This window comes from Myxine glutinosa, chromosome 8 (genome assembly GCF_964187855.1).
Source record: "Myxine glutinosa chromosome 8, kmMyxGlut1.1, whole genome shotgun sequence".
NCBI classification, from domain to species: Eukaryota; Metazoa; Chordata; class Myxini; order Myxiniformes; family Myxinidae; genus Myxine; species Myxine glutinosa.
Window position 1 is genome coordinate 128,756,679 of NC_136268.1, and position 21,181 is coordinate 128,777,859.

A 21,181-nucleotide genomic window follows, 5' to 3' on the forward strand; every position below is an offset into this window, starting at 1 on the left:
GAATGACTTCCGTATGGCCACTCTCCCATAAAGCCTAGATTTGTAAAGTGCTGCAGAGACTGTTGTTCTTCTGGCAGGTTCTCTCATCTCAGCCAAGGAACTCTGTAGTTCTGTCAGAGTGGTCATTGGGTTCTTGATCACTTCTCTGTCCAAGGTCCTTCTTCTCCGGTTGCTCAGTCTGGTCAGACAGCCAGCTATAGGAAGAGTCTGGGCAGTTCCATATTATTTTCATTTCCGAATGATGGAGCTCACTAAACTCTTGGGAACTTTCAACACTCTAGAAATTGTTTTATACCCTTCCCAAGATCTATGCCTACTCACAATTCTATCGCGAGTTGAACGGACAGTTCCTTGGACTTCATGGTAGTTTCAGCTCTGACATTCACTGTCAACTGTGGCACCTTGTATAGAAAGGTGTTTCTTTCTAAATGATGTCCAATGAATTGAATTGGCCGCAGGTGGTCTCTAATCAAGTTGTACAGACATGTTAAGCATGATCAAAGGAAATTGGATGCACCTTAGCTGAATTTGGAGTGTCATAGCAAAGGGGTTGAATACTTATTGACTCGAGACATTTCAGTTTTTTATTTTTAATTAATTTGTAAAAAAATTCCAGAAAAAAAAATCCACTTTGACATTTGGGGTATTACGTGTAGATCAATGACAAAAATCTCGATTTAATCAATTTTAAATTCAGGCTGTAACACAACAAAATGTGAAAAGAGTCAAAGGGTGTGAATACTTTCTGTAGCCACTGTAGATCTTGCAGAACACACTACACTGATGAGTGCCAATAAACATTGGATGGAGGACTTTTTAAGTAAGAACATTTTAAAGATGATTTTTATGTCATGATGGGAATTGTACATCGTCAGTGTTGATTTGTAAAAAGTGTGAGTTAGTACTTAGTGTGCCTTCCTCGTGTCTGTACATCGTCACGGTTCAGTGCCTGAAACGGTTTTTTAAAAACAAGTTTCTCATGAACAGACAGATACATCAAATCATGACTCTTAGGAACATCGCAGGACGTTATAAGCTGGACGACCCATCTGCCAGCACTTGGGACGTACGTTAAACACCCCCACTGTGGTGTGTTTCGTGAAAAGGAGGTATAGGGGGAGCATGAGGTTGTCCCTGAATCCTGCTGTCGCCTGTCGGTGTCTCCTTGTTCCTTTTGTTCAGGCTCTTCCAAGAGCCTCGACATTGTATCCAAAATTAAATTTAAAAAGGTGCACCATTCTTGGCCAGACAGTTCGTGAAAGACTTGCGCCAGGTATATTCCCCCCGGGCAAAACGTGAAACGACCTTCTGTGTGATCTTTCAAATAATTGTTTAATTTAATGCAACACACAGGGGAATGGGTGTGTGGTTGTTTCAATATAATACAGCAATCCTGGGTTGAAAGGTCATCCAATTTAACTGCAAGACCTCGAGAGAAACACCTGGAATGATGGGTCCTTTAAATAATTATATATATATATATATACACATACACACACAGTTGACCCCGATGGTTGCAGTGATTTGGGTCTATGTAGGGTGTCGCTAGGTGACGCTGAAACTGGCTCTGGTCCAGGCGATCCTGAGTGCCGATTGCAGAGCATTAGTTCCTTCATCCTTAATTTGGCGGGAGATGAAACAGCGTGAACGGGAACGATCAGTTTACCTCACAAATGGATCCACCCGTCCACCCCATCGACGGAAACATGATATGAGAATGCACACGTGGGTTAGAAACAAAATCTTTTCCAGGGTAAGAACGTCAGGGTGATTGTTTAGGGTCCAGGTGTTGTGTTGGATTAAACGTCGGGAGAAAAAGGTTGCGAGGAGAGAGGGGCCCGGGCGCGACGGGAGGGAGGGAAAGCGAGGCCTTGCGGGATGAGGGAGGGATTGGATGTGTTGAGGGGAGGAGGCGCAGGAAACAGTCGCACCGAGACTTGAGAAGTGGGAGGGAGGGAGATAGGAAGAGGGTGAGCGTCGTGAGGAGTGTGAGAACGAGCTGTGCGTGCAAAGCGCAGCATCGAGCCCGCTCTCCCGCCCGTCCATGCGCGCCGTGCATGCGTCCATGCGGTGCGTCAGCGCGCTCGGCCGCGGCACCCTCACAAGGCGTCCAAGCGGCACCGCGTCCCGACAGCGTCCCGCTGCGGTCGTGTCTCGATTCCCGCGGGACGACGCATGACGAGGGCTCCAGCCTCCACGGTGCTCCTCGGCCGAGGCTGATCGCTCATCGCTACCAGGGCAAATGCCTCCAAATGCATTTAGCGACTCGTGGAGAGGCGCCCATCGGCACAAAGTAAGTCCTGCACTCTCCAGGCTCCCTCCCACCCCCCCCCCCCATTAGGGTCTGCACCCACATGCCCATCAACGACCTGTTGGGCATTGACTAACCCAGCACTCCATTGGTTAGAGGACCCTTTAAAGGGTTGCTTCTTCTTTTTCACGTGTTAAACAAAACGTGAAGCTTTACCACAGTTTTAACCAAAACATGAAGCTTTACCTCAGTTTTAACCAAAACGTGAAGTTTTACCTCACGGTTTTAACCAAAACATGAAGCTTTACCTCAGTTTTAACCAAAACGTGAAGCTTTACCTCAGTTTTAACCAAAACGTGAAGCTTTACCTCACAGTTTTAACCAAAACGTGAAGCTTTACCTCACAGTTTTAACCAAAACGTGAAGCTTTACCTCACAGTTTTAACCAAAACGTGAAGCTTTACCTCAGTTTTAACCAAAACGTGAAGCTTTACCTCACAGGTTTAACCAAAACGTGAAGCTTTCCCTCACAGTTTTAACCAAAATGTGAAGCTTTACCTCAGTTTTAACCAAAACGTGAAGCTTTACCTCACAGTTTAAACCAAAACATGAAGCTTACCTCACGGTTTTAACCAAAACGTGAAGCTTTACCTCACAGTTTTAACCCAAACGTGAAGCTTTACCTCACAGTTTAAACCAAAACATGAAGCTTTATCTCACAGTTTTAACCAAAACGTGAAGCTTTATCTCACACTTTTAACCAAAACGTGAAGCTTACCTCATGGTTTTAACCAAAACATGAAGTTTACCTCACAGTTTTAACCAAAACATGAAGTTTACCTCACAGTTTAAACCAAAACATGAAGCTTTACCTCAGTTTTAACCAAAACATGAAGCTTTACCTCACAGATTTAACCAAAACATGAAGTTTACCTCACGGTTTTAACCAAAACATGAAGCTTTACATCAGTTTAAACCAAAACATGAAGTTTACCTCACAGTTTTAACCAAAACATGAAGGTTTACCTCACAGTTTTAACCAAAACATCAAGCTTTACCTCAGTTTTAACCAAACCTTGAAGGTTTACCTCAGTTTTAACCAAACCATGAAGCTTTACCTCACAGTTTTAACCAAACCATGAAGTTTACCTCAGTTTTAACCAAAACATGAAGTTTACCTCAGTTTAAACCAAAACATGAAGTTTACCTCAGTTTTAACCAAAACATGAAGCTTTACCTCGCAGTTTTAACCAAAACAAGAAGTTTACCTCACAGTTTAAACCAAAACATGAAGTTTACCTCACGGTTTTAACCAAACCATGAAGTTTACCTCACAGTTTAAACCAAAACATGAAGTTTACCTCAGTTTTAACCAAAACATGAAGCTTTACCTCAGTTTTAACCAAAACATGAAGTTTACATCACAGTTTAAATCAACAAAACGTGAAGCTTTACCTCACAGTTTAAACCAAAACATGAAGTTTACCTCAGTTTTAACCAAAACATGAAGCTTTACCTCAGTTTTAACCAAAACATGAAGTTTACCTCATAGTTTAAACCAAAACATGAGGCTTTCCCTCACACCTTCGTTGGGTTGCGCCATTGTTTACCTGTCAAGGTTGCTTCGAGACCCCGTACGCGCTTGACCGATCACGTGCGTGGTGTGGTGTCCCACAACAAATCCTGATGTATACCACGTGTTTAAATCTCTCTAACACTTTACCACAGCCGAACAGACAAATGTTACATTTTTTTATTCATTCATTTCTTATTTCGCTGCGATTTCATTAACAACAAGCACAATCCATCAAATAATGCATAAACGATTATGATATAAGATCACCTGACGTCTCACCTCAGAATATTTTCGTGAAAACATGACGGCACACGGGCTAACCGGCTTAATGGCGCCACCCAAGCACCTACCCGTTTTATTTTCCTAATGACGGCGTGCTCCACGATGCAGCACCCGTCAATGCCGGTACCAGAAGAGCTTTCCATCGCCCTTTTCCCGCGCTCCTTCGAAAGCACCAAGGTGGGCACAACCGGTGCGCTCGAATACAATAGCTTCCTGTACGCACTTTACGCCCTCAGAACGTTTGGAGAAGGTAAATATCACCCACAAGCCCCCAGGCCGACCGTGCTCCCCTTCCCCTCAATTCGTGCGTGCTGAAGCTCGTGCGGCGCGTTATCTGCCGCCACCATCGGACTCCCCTCGCGCGGAATGCCGCTCGACTTTGAAGATTCTGCAAAACTGAGAGAACATCGGAGATATTTGGGACTTTTCCGTTCCCTGTTTAAGTGTTTTGGCCTGGGGGTGCACGGAGAGTTCTTCTTCTTACGCTTCCCGCCAAGGAGCAGCAGAAACAACTGTAAATTAAATGGAGTGTGGCCGATAAGTTCTATTTGTAGACCACACAACCACACTGTGACCAAGGAAGAGCACACACACACACACACACACACACACACACACACACACACACACCCACACACAGACAACCACACACACACGCACACGCACACAGCCACGCACACACAGCCACGCACACACGGCCGCACACACAGCCACACACACACACACACACACACACACACACACACACAGCCGCACACACACAGCCACACACACACACACACACACCCACACACACACCCACACACACACAGCCACAGACACACACACACACACACAATTAATTGTACAGTATCGGTTGTTCCCAAACTTAAATATAAATAATTTAAAGGAGTGTTGTAAATGATGTTAATTTCACAACACCCCATATTCAACTTTATTTAAATTGCAAACCTCAAACATAGTTTATCCACTATGAAACTAACTAACCCAAACTAACTAACCTTAACTAACTAACCCCACCCCCCCCTTCTCTCTCTCCCACCCCCCCACCCCCTTCCCACGCCTCCTCCCCCCAAGCCCTCTCCCTCCCACACATCTCCCTGCTCTTAAATGTTGTGTGCTCTCAAGTGTTTGTGTGCTTCCCATTCTCTTGTCTTCCGCTCCCTCTTTTTATATATTTTGTTTGTCTGGTTGATTTGTTTGTGAAGTAAATGTCACCTCTTTCACGAGCCTCGATTCAGTATACAAAAAAAAAAAAAAACCCAAAGTCACTAACCCAAACCTCAAACATAGTTTCTACACACACGCATACACATACACATACACACGTTTCTTCCATGGTCTCACCCCTTTATTCCAGTGATAAACGCCCATGGCACGTTCTTCCTGAGCTGATGCCACACTTGCTCTTCAACTTTGTGTTTTAAACGAGAACAACTCTTAATTTGCAACAACACAGAGTGAACCGAGTGGAGGGAATTCAATTTGTAGGTATTGGTTCCTGTAAGGTAACTCAGTAAAACCCACCTGCTTTCAAATGCCCACCGGATATAACAGTGTGAGCTGTGAATGGTCAAACTCCTGAGAGGATATAAGATTTGACTTTAGCAGGGACATTCATCATTGGTCACGTTATTTCGTCTTCAAGACAAAACATGTCAGGTCACAACTAGACAGTGCAGACAGAAAGGCATAACTGACTCACCTTCGAGGTGTCAGTCTGGGTTTGATCCCCAGATTTAATAAGTCCTGCTATCCTACGTTAGTGAGTTGGATGTCATTTGTCGGGAATATTAAGCCGGTTGTCTTCTGCATGCATTCATTTTTGGGTTTGCAAGATGCCACGGTAACTTTAGATAAGACTAGGCTACACTTCCATTGTGTGCTACGCTGAACAAGTTATAAAATTTTCACCCTAGTTTGGGCTTCTTCAGAAACCAACATCCTGCAATGAAGTTCTGACCAATCAAGTGTAAATTCTCAGCAAAGGAAAACACTCAACACGGTACTTTCAAAATGACGTAATCCTGCCCAGATTTCTTGGCAAAGTCAATTGGGGTGGCCTGGACATATTTTACAGGATTGAACAGTTAAACGACTAAAAAAACTTTTAAAGAAGCTTGCAGTGCTTGTAATGCACATATTTCACAGGATTGTACAGTTAAACGACTAAAAAAACTTTTAAAGAAGCTTGCAGTACTTGTAATGGACATATTTCACGGGATTGAACAGTTAAACGACTAAAAAAACTTTTAAAGAAGCGTGTAGTACTTGTAATGGACATATTTCACAGGATTGAACAGTTAAACGACTAAAAAAACTTTTAACGAAGCTTGCAGTACTTGTAATGGACATATTCCACAGGATTGAACAGTTAAACGACTAAAAAAACTTTTAAAGAAGCCTGCAGTACTTGTAATGCACATATTTCACAGGATTGTACAGTTAAACGACTAAAAAAACTTTTAAAGAAGCTTGCAGTACTTGTAATGCACATATTTCACAGGATCGTACGGTTAAACGATTAAAAAAACTTTTAAAGAAGCTTGCAGTACTTGTAATGGACATATTTCACAGGATCGTATGGTTAAACGACTAAAAAAACTTTTAAAGAAGCTTGCAGTACTTGTAATGCACATATTTCACAGGATCGTATGGTTAAACGACTAAAAAAACTTTTAAAGAAGCTTGCAGTACTTGTAATGGACATATTTCACAGGATTGAACAGTTAAACGACTAAAAAAACTTTTAAAGAAGCTTGCAGTACTTGTAATGGACATATTTCACAGGATTGTACAGTTAAACGACTAAAAAAACTTTTAAAGAAGCTTGCAGTACTTGTAATGGACATATTTCACAGGATTGAACAGTTAAACGACTAAAAAAACTTTTAAAGAAGCTTGCAGTACTTGTAATGGACATATTTCACAGGATTGAACAGTTAAACGACTAAAAAAACTTTTAAAGAAGCTTGCAGTACTTGTAATGGACATATTTCACAGGATTGTACAGTTAAACGACTAAAAAAACTTTTAAAGAAGCTTGCAGTACTTGTAATGGACATATTTCACAGGATTGAACAGTTAAACGACTAAAAAAACTTTTAAAGAAGCTTGCAGTACTTGTAATGGACATATTTCACAGGACTGTACAGTTAAACGACTAAAAAAAACTTTTAAGGAAGCGTGCAGAACTTGTAATGGACATATTTCACAGGATTGAACAGCTAAACGACTAATAAAACTTTTAAAGAAGCTTGCAGTACTTGTAATGGACATATTTCACAGGATTGAACAGCTAAACGACTAATAAAACTTTTAAAGAAGCTTGCCGTACTTGTAATGGACATATTTCACAGGATTGAACAGTTAAACGACTAAAAAAACTTTTAAAGAAGCTTGCAGTACTTGTAATGGACATATTTCACAGGATTGAACAGTTAAACGACTTAAAAAACTTTTAAAGAAGCTTGCAGTACTTGTAATGCACATATTTCACAGGATTGTACAGTTATACGACTAAAAAATCTTTTAAAGAAGCTTGCAGTACTTGTAATGCACATATTTCACAGGATTGAACAGTTAAACGACAAAAAAAACTTTTAAAGAAGCTTGCAGTACTTGTAATTGTCATATTTCACAGGATTGAACAGTTAAACGACTAAAAAAACTTTTAAAGAAGCTTGCAGTACTTGTAATGGACATATTTCACAGGATTGAACAGTTAAACGACTAAAAAAACTTTTAAAGAAGCTCGCAGTACTTGTAATGGACATATTTCACAGGATTGAACAGTTAAACGACTAAAAAAACTTTTAAAGAAGCTTGCGGTACTTGTAATGGACATATTTCACAGGATTGTACAGTTAAACGACTAAAATTTTTTTTAAAGAAGCTTGCAGTACTTGTAATGCACATATTTCACAGGATTGAACAGTTAAACGACTAAAAAAACTTTTAAAGAAGCGTGCAGTACTTGTAATGGACATATTTCACTGGATTGTACAGTTAAACGACTAAAAAACTTTTAAAGAAGCTTGCAGTACTTGTAATGCACATATTTCACAGGATCGTACGGTTAAACGACTAAAAAAACTTTTAACGAAGCTTGCAGTACTTGTAATGGACATATATCACAGATTGTACAGTTAAACGACTAAAAAAACTTTTAAAGAAGCTTGCAGTACTTGTAATGCACATATTTCACAGGAATGTGCAATTAAACGACTAAAAAAACTTTTAAAGAAGCTTGCAGTACTTGTAATGCACATATTTCACAGGATTGAACAGTTAAACGACAAAAAAAACTTCTAAAGAAGCTTGCAGTACTTGTAATTGACATATTTCACAGGATTGAACAGTTAAACGACTTAAAAAACTTTTAAAGAAGCTTGCAGTACTTGTAATGCACATATTTCACAGGATTGTACAGTTAAACGACTAAAAAATCTTTTAAAGAAGCTTGCAGTACTTGTAATGCATATATTTCACAGGATTGAACAGTTAAACGACAAAAAAAACTTTTAAAGAAGCTTGCAGTACTTGTATTTGACATATTTCACAGGATTGAACAGTTAAACGACTAAAAAAACTTTTAAAGAAGCTTGCAGTACTTGTAATGGACATATTTCACAGGATTGAACAGTTAAACGACTAAAAAAACTTTTAAAGAAGCTTGCAGTACTTGTAATGGACATATTTCACAGGATTGAACAGTTAAACGACTAAAAAAACTTTTAAAGAAGCTTGCAGTACTTGTAATGGACATATTTCACAGGATTGTACAGTTAAACGACTAAATTTTTTTTAAAGAAGCTTGCAGTACTTGTAATGCACATATTTCACAGGATTGAACAGTTAAACGACTAAAAAAACTTTTAAAGAAGCGTGCAGTACTTGTAATGGACATATTTCACAGGATTGTACAGTTAAACGACTAAAAAACTTTTAAAGAAGCTTGCAGTACTTGTAATGCACATATTTCACAGGATCGTACGGTTAAACGACTAAAAAAACTTTTAACGAAGCTTGCAGTACTTGTAATGGACATATATCACAGATTGTACAGTTAAACGACTAAAAAAACTTTTAAAGAAGCTTGCAGTACTTGCAATGCACATATTTCACAGGATTGTGCAATTAAACGACTAAAAAAACTTTTAAAGAAGCTTGCAGTACTTGTAATGCACATATTTCACAGGATTGAACAGTTAAACGACAAAAAAAACTTTTAAAGAAGCTTGCAGTACTTGTAATTGACATATTTCACAGGATTGAACAGTTAAACGACTAAAAAAACTTTTAAAGAAGCTTGCAGTACTTGTAATGGACATATTTCACAGGATTGAACAGTTAAACGACTAAAAAAACTTTTAAAGAAGCTTGCAGTACTTGTAATGGACATATTTCACAGGATTGAACAGTTAAACGACTAAAAAAACTTTTAAAGAAGCTTGCAGTACTTGTAATGGACATATTTCACAGGATTGTACAGTTAAACGACTAAATTTTTTTTAAAGAAGCTTGCAGTACTTGTAATGCACATATTTCACAGGATTGAACAGTTAAACGACTAAAAAAACTTTTAAAGAAGCGTGCAGTACTTGTAATGGACATATTTCACAGGATTGTGCAGTTAAACGACTAAAAAACTTTTAAAGAAGCTTGCAGTACTTGTAATGCACATATTTCATAGGATCGTACGGTTAAACGACTAAAAAAACTTTTAACGAAGCTTGCAGTACTTGTAATGGACATATATCACAGATTGTACAGTTAAACGACTAAAAAAACTTTTAAAGAAGCTTGCAGTACTTGTAATGCACATATTTCACAGGATTGTGCAATTAAACGACTAAAAAAACTTTTAAAGAAGCTTGCAGTACTTGTAATGCACATATTTCACAGGATTGTACAATTAAACGACTAAAAAAACTTTTAAAGACGCTTGCAGTACTTGTAATGCACATATTTCACAGGATTGAACAGTTAAACGACTAAAAAAAACTTTTAAAGAAGCTTGCAGTACTTGTGATGCACATATTTCACAGGATTGAACAGTTAAACGACTAAAAAACTTTTAAAGATGCTTGCAGTACTTGTAATGCACATATTTCACAGGATCGTACGGTTAAACGACTAAAAAAAACTTTTAAAGACGCTTGCAGTACTTGTAATGGACATATTTCACAGGATTGAACAGTTAAATGACTAAAAAAACTTTTAAAGAAGCTTGCAGTACTTTTAATGTACATATTTCACAGGATCGTACGGTTAAACGACTAAAAAAACTTTTAACGAAGCCTGCAGTACTTGTAATGGACATATTTCACAGGATTGAACAGTTAAACGACTAAAAAAACTTTTAACGAAGCTTGCAGTACTTGTAATGGACATATTTCACAGGATTGAACAGTTAAACGACAAAAAAAACTTTTAAAGAAGCTTGCAGTACTTGTAATTGACATATTTCACAGGATTGAACAGTTAAACGACTAAAAAAACTTTTAAAGAAGCTTACAGTACTTGTAATGGACATATTTCACAGGATTGAACAGTTAAACGACTAAAAAAACTTTTAAAGAAGCTTGCAGAACTTGTCATGGACATATTTCACAGGATTGAACAGTTAAACGACTAAAAAAACTTTTAAAGAAGCTTGCAGTACTTGTCATGCACATATTTCACAGGACTGTGCAATTAAACGACTAAAAAAACTTTTAAAGACGCTTGCAGTACTTGTAATGCACATATTTCACAGGATTGTACAATGAAACGACTAAAAAAACTTTTAAAGAAGCTTGCAGTACTTGTAATGCACATATTTCACAGGATTGTACAGTTAAACGACTAAAAAAACTTTTAAAGAAGCTTGCATTACTTGTTATGGACATATTTCACAGGATTGAACAGTTAAACGACGAAAAAAACTTTTAAAGAAGCTTGCAGTACTTGTAATGCACATATTTCACAGGATTGAAGAGTTAAACGACTAAAAAAACTTTTAAAGACGCTTGCAGTACTTGTAATGCACATATTTCACAGGATCGTACGGTTAAACGACTAAAAAAAACTTTTAAAGACGCTTCCAGTACTTGTAATGGACATATTTCACATGATTGAACAGTTAAACGACTAAAAAAACTTTTAAAGAAGCGTGCAGTGCTTGTAATGGACATATTTCACAGGTTTGAACAGTTAAACGACTAAAAAAACTTTTAAAGAAGCTTGCAGTACTTGTAATGCACATATTTCACAGGATTGAACAGTTAAATGACTAAAAAAACTTATAAAGAAGCTTGCAGTACTTGTAATGCACATATTTCACAGGATCGTACGGTTAAACGACTAAAAAAAAACTTTTAACGAAGCTTGCAGTACTTGTAATGCACATATTTCACAGGATCGTATGGTTAAACGACTAAAAAAACTTTTAAAGAAGCTTGCAGTACTTGTAATGGAGATATTTCACAGGATTGAACAGTTAAACGACTAAAAAAACTTTTAAAGAAGCTTTCAGTACTTGTAATGGACATATTTCACAGGATTGAACAGTTAAACGATTAAAAAATTTTTTAAAGACGCTTGCAGTACTTGTAATGGAAATATTTCACAGGATTGAACAGTTAAACGACTAAAAAAAAACTTTTAAAGAAGCGTGCAGTACTTGTAATGCACATATTTCACAGGATTGTACAGTTAAACGACTAAAAAAACTTTTAAAGAAGCTTGCATTACTTGTTATGGACATATTTCACAGGATTGAACAGTTAAACGACGAAAAAAACTTTTAAAGAAGCTTGCAGTACTTGTAATGGACATATTTCACAGGATTGAACAGTTAAACGACTAAAAAAACTTTTAAAGAAGCTTGCAGTACTTGTAATGGACATATTTCACAGGATTGTACAGTTAAACGACTAAAATTTTTTTAAAGAAGCTTGCAGTACTTGTAATGCACATATTTCACAGGATTGAACAGTTAAACGATTAAAAAAACTTTTAAAGAAGCGTGCAGTACTTGTAATGGACATATTTCACAGGATTGTACAGTTAAACGACTAAAAAACTTTTAAAGAAGCTTGCAGTACTTGTAATGCACATATTTCATAGGATCGTACGGTTAAACGACTAAAAAAACTTTTAACGAAGCTTGCAGTACTTGTAATGGACATATATCACAGATTGTACAGTTAAACGACTAAAAAAACTTTTAAAGAAGCTTGCAGTACTTGTAATGCACATATTTCACAGGATTGTGCAATTAAACGACTAAAAAAACTTTTAAAGAAGCTTGCAGTACTTGTAATGCACATATTTCACAGGATTGTACAATTAAACGACTAAAAAAACTTTTAAAGACGCTTGCAGTACTTGTAATGCACATATTTCACAGGATTGAACAGTTAAACGACTAAAAAAAACTTTTAAAGAAGCTTGCAGTACTTGTAATGCACATATTTCACAGGATTGAACAGTTAAACGACTAAAAAACTTTTAAAGATGCTTGCAGTACTTGTAATGCACATATTTCACAGGATCGTACGGTTAAACGACTAAAAAAAACTTTTAAAGACGCTTGCAGTACTTGTAATGGACATATTTCACAGGATTGAACAGTTAAATGACTAAAAAAACTTTTAAAGAAGCTTGCAGTACTTTTAATGTACATATTTCACAGGATCGTACGGTTAAACGACTAAAAAAACTTTTAACGAAGCTTGCAGTACTTGTAATGGACATATATCACAGATTGTACAGTTAAACGACTAAAAAAACTTTTAAAGAAGCTTGCAGTACTTGTAATGCACATATTTCACAGGAATGTGCAATTAAACGACTAAAAAAACTTTTAAAGAAGCTTGCAGTACTTGTAATGCACATATTTCACAGGATTGAACAGTTAAACGACAAAAAAAACTTTTAAAGAAGCTTGCAGTACTTGTAATTGACATATTTCACAGGATTGAACAGTTAAACGACTTAAAAAACTTTTAAAGAAGCTTGCAGTACTTGTAATGCACATATTTCACAGGATTGTACAGTTAAACGACTAAAAAATCTTTTAAAGAAGCTTGCAGTACTTGTAATGCATATATTTCACAGGATTGAACAGTTAAACGACAAAAAAAACTTTTAAAGAAGCTTGCAGTACTTGTAATTGACATATTTCACAGGATTGAACAGTTAAACGACTAAAAAAACTTTTAAAGAAGCTTGCAGTACTTGTAATGGACATATTTCACAGGATTGAACAGTTAAACGACTAAAAAAACTTTTAAAGAAGCTTGCAGTACTTGTAATGGACATATTTCACAGGATTGAACAGTTAAACGACTAAAAAAACTTTTAAAGAAGCTTGCAGTACTTGTAATGGACATATTTCACAGGATTGTACAGTTAAACGACTAAAATTTTTTTAAAGAAGCTTGCAGTACTTGTAATGCACATATTTCACAGGATTGAACAGTTAAACGACTAAAAAAACTTTTAAAGAAACGTGCAGTACTTGTAATGGACATATTTCACAGGATTGTACAGTTAAACGACTAAAAAACTTTTAAAGAAGCTTGCAGTACTTGTAATGCACATATTTCACAGGATCGTACGGTTAAACGACTAAAAAAACTTTTAACGAAGCTTGCAGTACTTGTAATGGACATATATCACAGATTGTACAGTTAAACGACTAAAAAAACTTTTAAAGAAGCTTGCAGTACTTGTAATGCACATATTTCACAGGATTGTGCAATTAAACGACTAAAAAAACTTTTAAAGAAGCTTGCAGTACTTGTAATGCACATATTTCACAGGATTGTACAATTAAACGACTAAAAAAACTTTTAAAGACGCTTGCAGTACTTGTAATGCACATATTTCACAGGATTGAACAGTTAAACGACTAAAAAAAACTTTTAAAGAAGCTTGCAGTACTTGTGATGCACATATTTCACAGGATTGAACAGTTAAACGACTAAAAAACTTTTAAAGATGCTTGTAGTACTTGTAATGCACATATTTCACAGGATCGTACGGTTAAACGACTAAAAAAAACTTTTAAAGACGCTTGCAGTACTTGTAATGGACATATTTCACAGGATTGAACAGTTAAATGACTAAAAAAACTTTTAAAGAAGCTTGCAGTACTTTTAATGTACATATTTCACAGGATCGTACGGTTAAACGACTAAAAAAACTTTTAACGAAGCTTGCAGTACTTGTAATGGACATATTTCACAGGATTGAACAGTTAAACGACTAAAAAAACTTTTAAAGAAGCTTGCAGTACTTGTAATGCACATATTTCACAGGATTGTGCAATTAAACGACTAAAAAAACTTTTAAAGAAGCTTGCAGTACTTGTAATGCACATATTTCACAGGATTGTACAATTAAACGACTAAAAAAACTTTTAAAGACGCTTGCAGTACTTGTAATGCACATATTTCACAGGATTGAACAGTTAAACGACTAAAAAAAACTTTTAAAGAAGCTTGCAGTACTTGTGATGCACATATTTCACAGGATTGAACAGTTAAACGACTAAAAAACTTTTAAAGATGCTTGCAGTACTTGTAATGCACATATTTCACAGGATCGTACGGTTAAACGACTAAAAAAAACTTTTAAAGACGCTTGCAGTACTTGTAATGGACATATTTCACAGGATTGAACAGTTAAATGACTAAAAAAACTTTTAAAGAAGCTTGCAGTACTTTTAATGTACATATTTCACAGGATCGTACGGTTAAACGACTAAAAAAACTTTTAACGAAGCCTGCAGTACTTGTAATGGACATATTTCACAGGATTGAACAGTTAAACGACTAAAAAAACTTTTAACGAAGCTTGCAGTACTTGTAATGGACATATTTCACAGGATTGAACATTTAAACGACAAAAAAAACTTTTAAAGAAGCTTGCAGTACTTGTAATTGACATATTTCACAGGATTGAACAGTTAAACGACTAAAAAAACTTTTAAAGAAGCTTACAGTACTTGTAATGGACATATTTCACAGGATTGAACAGTTAAACGACTAAAAAAACTTTTAAAGAAGCTTGCAGAACTTGTCATGGACATATTTCACAGGATTGAACAGTTAAACGACTAAAAAAACTTTTAAAGAAGCTTGCAGTACTTGTCATGCACATATTTCACAGGACTGTGCAATTAAACGACTAAAAAAACTTTTAAAGACGCTTGCAGTACTTGTAATGGACATATTTCACAGGATTGTACAATGAAACGACTAAAAAAACTTTTAAAGAAGCTTGCAGTACTTGTAATGCACATATTTCACAGGATTGTACAGTTAAACGACTAAAAAAACTTTTAAAGAAGCTTGCATTACTTGTTATGGACATATTTCACAGGATTGAACAGTTAAACGACGAAAAAAACTTTTAAAGAAGCTTGCAGTACTTGTAATGCACATATTTCACAGGATTGAAGAGTTAAACGACTAAAAAAACTTTTAAAGACGCTTGCAGTACTTGTAATGCACATATTTCACAGGATCGTACGGTTAAACGACTAAAAAAAACTTTTAAAGACGCTTCCAGTACTTGTAATGGACATATTTCACATGATTGAACAGTTAAACGACTAAATAAACTTTTAAAGAAGCGTGCAGTGCTTGTAATGGACATATTTCACAGGTTTGAACAGTTAAACGACTAAAAAAACTTTTAAAGAAGCTTGCAGTACTTGTAATGCACATATTTCACAGGATTGAACAGTTAAATGACTAAAAAAACTTATAAAGAAGCTTGCAGTACTTGTAATGCACATATTTCACAGGATCGTACGGTTAAACGACTAAAAAAAAACTTTTAACGAAGCTTGCAGTACTTGTAATGCACATATTTCACAGGATCGTATGGTTAAACGACTAAAAAAACTTTTAAAGAAGCTTGCAGTACTTGTAATGGAGATATTTCACAGGATTGAACAGTTAAACGACTAAAAAAACTTTTAAAGAAGCTTTCAGTACTTGTAATGGACATATTTCACAGGATTGAACAGTTAAACGATAAAAAATTTTTTTAAAGACGCTTGCAGTACTTGTAATGGAAATATTTCACAGGATTGAACAGTTAAACGACTAAAAAAAAACTTTTAAAGAAGCGTGCAGTACTTGTAATGCACATATTTCACAGGATTGTACAGTTAAACGACTAAAAAAACTTTTAAAGAAGCTTGCATTACTTGTTATGGACATATTTCACAGGATTGAACAGTTAAACGACGAAAAAAACTTTTAAAGAAGCTTGCAGTACTTGTAATGGACATATTTCACAGGATTGAACAGTTAAACGACTAAAAAAACTTTTAAAGAAGCTTGCAGTACTTGTAATGGACATATTTCACAGGATTGTACAGTTAAACGACTAAAATTTTTTTAAAGAAGCTTGCAGTACTTGTAATGCACATATTTCACAGGATTGAACAGTTAAACGATTAAAAAAACTTTTAAAGAAGCGTGCAGTACTTGTAATGGACATATTTCACAGGATTGTACAGTTAAACGACTAAAAAAACTTTTAAAGAAGCTTGCATTACTTGTTATGGACATATTTCACAGGATTGAACAGTTAAACGACGAAAAAAACTTTTAAAGAAGCTTGCAGTACTTGTAATGGACATATTTCACAGGATTGAACAGTTAAACGACTAAAAAAACTTTTAAAGAAGCTTGCAGTACTTGTAATGGACATATTTCACAGGATTGTACAGTTAAACGACTAAAATTTTTTTAAAGAAGCTTGCAGTACTTGTAATGCACATATTTCACAGGATTGAACAGTTAAACGATTAAAAAAACTTTTAAAGAAGCGTGCAGTACTTGTAATGGACATATTTCACAGGATTGTACAGTTAAACGACTAAAAAACTTTTAAAGAAGCTTGCAGTACTTGTAATGCACATATTTCATAGGATCGTACGGTTAAACGACTAAAAAAACTTTTAAAGAAGCTTGCAGTACTTGTAATGGACATATTTCACAGGATTGAACAGTTAAACGACTAAAAAAACTTTTAAAGAAGCTTGCAGTACTTGTAATGGACATATTTCACAGGATTGAACAGTTAAACGACTAAAAAAACTTTTAAAGAAGCTTGCAGTACTTGTAATGGACATATTTCACAGGATTGTACAGTTAAACGACTAAATTTTTTTTAAAGAAGCTTGCAGTACTTGTAATGCACATATTTCACAGGATTGAACAGTTAAACGACTAAAAAAACTTTTAAAGAAGCGTGCAGTACTTGTAATGGACATATTTCACAGGATTGTGCAGTTAAACGACTAAAAAACTTTTAAAGAAGCTTGCAGTACTTGTAATGCACATATTTCATAGGATCGTACGGTTAAACGACTAAAAAAACTTTTAACGAAGCTTGCAGTACTTGTAATGGACATATATCACAGATTGTACAGTTAAACGACTAAAAAAACTTTTAAAGAAGCTTGCAGTACTTGTAATGCACATATTTCACAGGATTGTGCAATTAAACGACTAAAAAAACTTTTAAAGAAGCTTGCAGTACTTGTAATGCACATATTTCACAGGATTGTACAATTAAACGACTAAAAAAACTTTTAAAGACGCTTGCAGTACTTGTAATGCACATATTTCACAGGATTGAACAGTTAAACGACTAAAAAAAACTTTTAAAGAAGCTTGCAGTACTTGTGATGCACATATTTCACAGGATTGAACAGTTAAACGACTAAAAAACTTTTAAAGATGCTTGCAGTACTTGTAATGCACATATTTCACAGGATCGTACGGTTAAACGACTAAAAAAAACTTTTAAAGACGCTTGCAGTACTTGTAATGGACATATTTCACAGGATTGAACAGTTAAATGACTAAAAAAACTTTTAAAGAAGCTTGCAGTACTTTTAATGTACATATTTCACAGGATCGTACGGTTAAACGACTAAAAAAACTTTTAACGAAGCCTGCAGTACTTGTAATGGACATATTTCACAGGATTGAACAGTTAAACGACTAAAAAAACTTTTAACGAAGCTTGCAGTACTTGTAATGGACATATTTCACAGGATTGAACAGTTAAACGACAAAAAAAACTTTTAAAGAAGCTTGCAGTACTTGTAATTGACATATTTCACAGGATTGAACAGTTAAACGACTAAAAAAACTTTTAAAGAAGCTTACAGTACTTGTAATGGACATATTTCACAGGATTGAACAGTTAAACGACTAAAAAAACTTTTAAAGAAGCTTGCAGAACTTGTCATGGACATATTTCACAGGATTGAACAGTTAAACGACTAAAAAAACTTTTAAAGAAGCTTGCAGTACTTGTCATGCACATATTTCACAGGACTGTGCAATTAAACGACTAAAAAAACTTTTAAAGACGCTTGCAGTACTTGTAATGCACATATTTCACAGGATTGTACAATGAAACGACTAAAAAAACTTTTAAAGAAGCTTGCAGTACTTGTAATGCACATATTTCACAGGATTGTACAGTTAAACGACTAAAAAAACTTTTAAAGAAGCTTGCATTACTTGTTATGGACATATTTCACAGGATTGAACAGTTAAACGACGAAAAAAACTTTTAAAGAAGCTTGCAGTACTTGTAATGCACATATTTCACAGGATTGAAGAGTTAAACGACTAAAAAAACTTTTAAAGACGCTTGCAGTACTTGTAATGCACATATTTCACAGGATCGTACGGTTAAACGACTAAAAAAAACTTTTAAAGACGCTTCCAGTACTTGTAATGGACATATTTCACATGATTGAACAGTTAAACGACTAAAAAAACTTTTAAAGAAGCGTGCAGTGCTTGTAATGGACATATTTCACAGGTTTGAACAGTTAAACGACTAAAAAAACTTTTAAAGAAGCTTGCAGTACTTGTAATGCACATATTTCACAGGATTGAACAGTTAAATGACTAAAAAAACTTATAAAGAAGCTTGCAGTACTTGTAATGCACATATTTCACAGGATCGTACGGTTAAACGACTAAAAAAAAACTTTTAACGAAGCTTGCAGTACTTGTAATGCACATATTTCACAGGATCGTATGGTTAAACGACTAAAAAAACTTTTAAAGAAGCTTGCAGTACTTGTAATGGAGATATTTCACAGGATTGAACAGTTAAACGACTAAAAAAACTTTTAAAGAAGCTTTCAGTACTTGTAATGGACATATTTCACAGGATTGAACAGTTAAACGATAAAAAATTTTTTTAAAGACGCTTGCAGTACTTGTAATGGAAATATTTCACAGGATTGAACAGTTAAACGACTAAAAAAAAACTTTTAAAGAAGCGTGCAGTACTTGTAATGCACATATTTCACAGGATTGTACAGTTAAACGACTAAAAAAACTTTTAAAGAAGCTTGCATTACTTGTTATGGACATATTTCACAGGATTGAACAGTTAAACGACGAAAAAAACTTTTAAAGAAGCTTGCAGTACTTGTAATGGACATATTTCACAGGATTGAACAGTTAAACGACTAAAAAAACTTTTAAAGAAGCTTGCAGTACTTGTAATGGACATATTTCACAGGATTGTACAGTTAAACGACTAAAATTTTTTTAAAGAAGCTTGCAGTACTTGTAATGCACATATTTCACAGGATTGAACAGTTAAACGATTAAAAAAACTTTTAAAGAAGCGTGCAGTACTTGTAATGGACATATTTCACAGGATTGTACAGTTAAACGACTAAAAAACTTTTAAAGAAGCTTGCAGTACTTGTAATGCACATATTTCATAGGATCGTACGGTTAAACGACTAAAAAAACTTTTAACGAAGCTTGCAGTACTTGTAATGGACATATATCACAGATTGTACAGTTAAACGACTAAAAAAACTTTTAAAGAAGCTTGCAGTACTTGTAATGCACATATTTCACAGGATTGTGCAATTAAACGACTAAAAAAACTTTTAAAGAAGCTTGCAGTACTTGTAATGCACATATTTCACAGGATTGTACAATTAAACGACTAAAAAAACTTTTAAAGACGCTTGCAGTACTTGTAATGCACATATTTCACAGGATTGAACAGTTAAACGACTAAAAAAAACTTTTAAAGAAGCTTGCAGTACTTGTAATGCACATATTTCACAGGATTGAACAGTTAAACGACTAAAAAACTTTTAAAGATGCTTGCAGTACTTGTAATGCACATATTTCACAGGATCATACGGTTAAACGACTAAAAAAAACTTTTAAAGACGCTTGCAGTACTTGTAATGGACATATTTCACAGGATTGAACAGTTAAATGACTAAAAAAACTTTTAAAGAAGCTTGCAGTACTTTTAATGTACATATTTCACAGGATCGTACGGTTAAACGACTAAAAAAACTTTTAACGAAGCTTGCAGTACTTGTAATGGACATATATCACAGATTGTACAGTTAAACGACTAAAAAAACTTTTAAAGAAGCTTGCAGTACTTGTAATGCACATATTTCACAGGAATGTGCAATTAAACGACTAAAAAAACTTTTAAAGAAGCTTGCAGTACTTGTAATGCACATATTTCACAGGATTGAACAGTTAAACGACAAAAAAAACTTTTAAAGAAGCTTGCAGTACTTGTAATTGACATATTTCACAGGATTGAACAGTTAAACGACTTAAAAAACTTTTAAAGAAGCTTGCAGTACTTGTAATGCACATATTTCACAGGATTGTACAGTTAAACGACTAAAAAATCTTTTAAAGAAGCTTGCAGTACTTGTAATGCATATATTTCACAGGATTGAACAGTTAAACGACAAAAAAAACTTTTAAAGAAGCTTGCAGTACTTGTAATTGACATATTTCACAGGATTGAACAGTTAAACGACTAAAAAAACTTTTAAAGAAGCTTGCAGTACTTGTAATGGACATATTTCACAGGATTGAACAGTTAAACGACTAAAAAAACTTTTAAAGAAGCTTGCAGTACTTGTAATGGACATATTTCACAGGATTGAACAGTTAAACGACTAAAAAAACTTTTAAAGAAGCTTGCAGTACTTGTAATGGACATATTTCACAGGATTGTACAGTTAA

At 35.1% G+C, this 21,181-nt stretch overlaps 1 protein-coding gene across 1 annotated transcript in view; it reads left to right on the forward strand.

Annotated features, from left to right (window-relative positions):
* Positions 1-1,962: 1,962 nt before the first annotated feature.
* Positions 1,963-21,181, forward strand: part of LOC144893398 (uncharacterized) — a 153,116-nt gene continuing 133,897 nt past the window's right edge. The window contains exon 1 of the mRNA XM_078783995.1: positions 1,963-2,293. Within this exon, the coding sequence (XP_078640121.1) occupies positions 2,058-2,293 (236 nt within the window). The 5' untranslated portion in view covers positions 1,963-2,057. The remainder of the gene's footprint in view (positions 2,294-21,181) is intronic.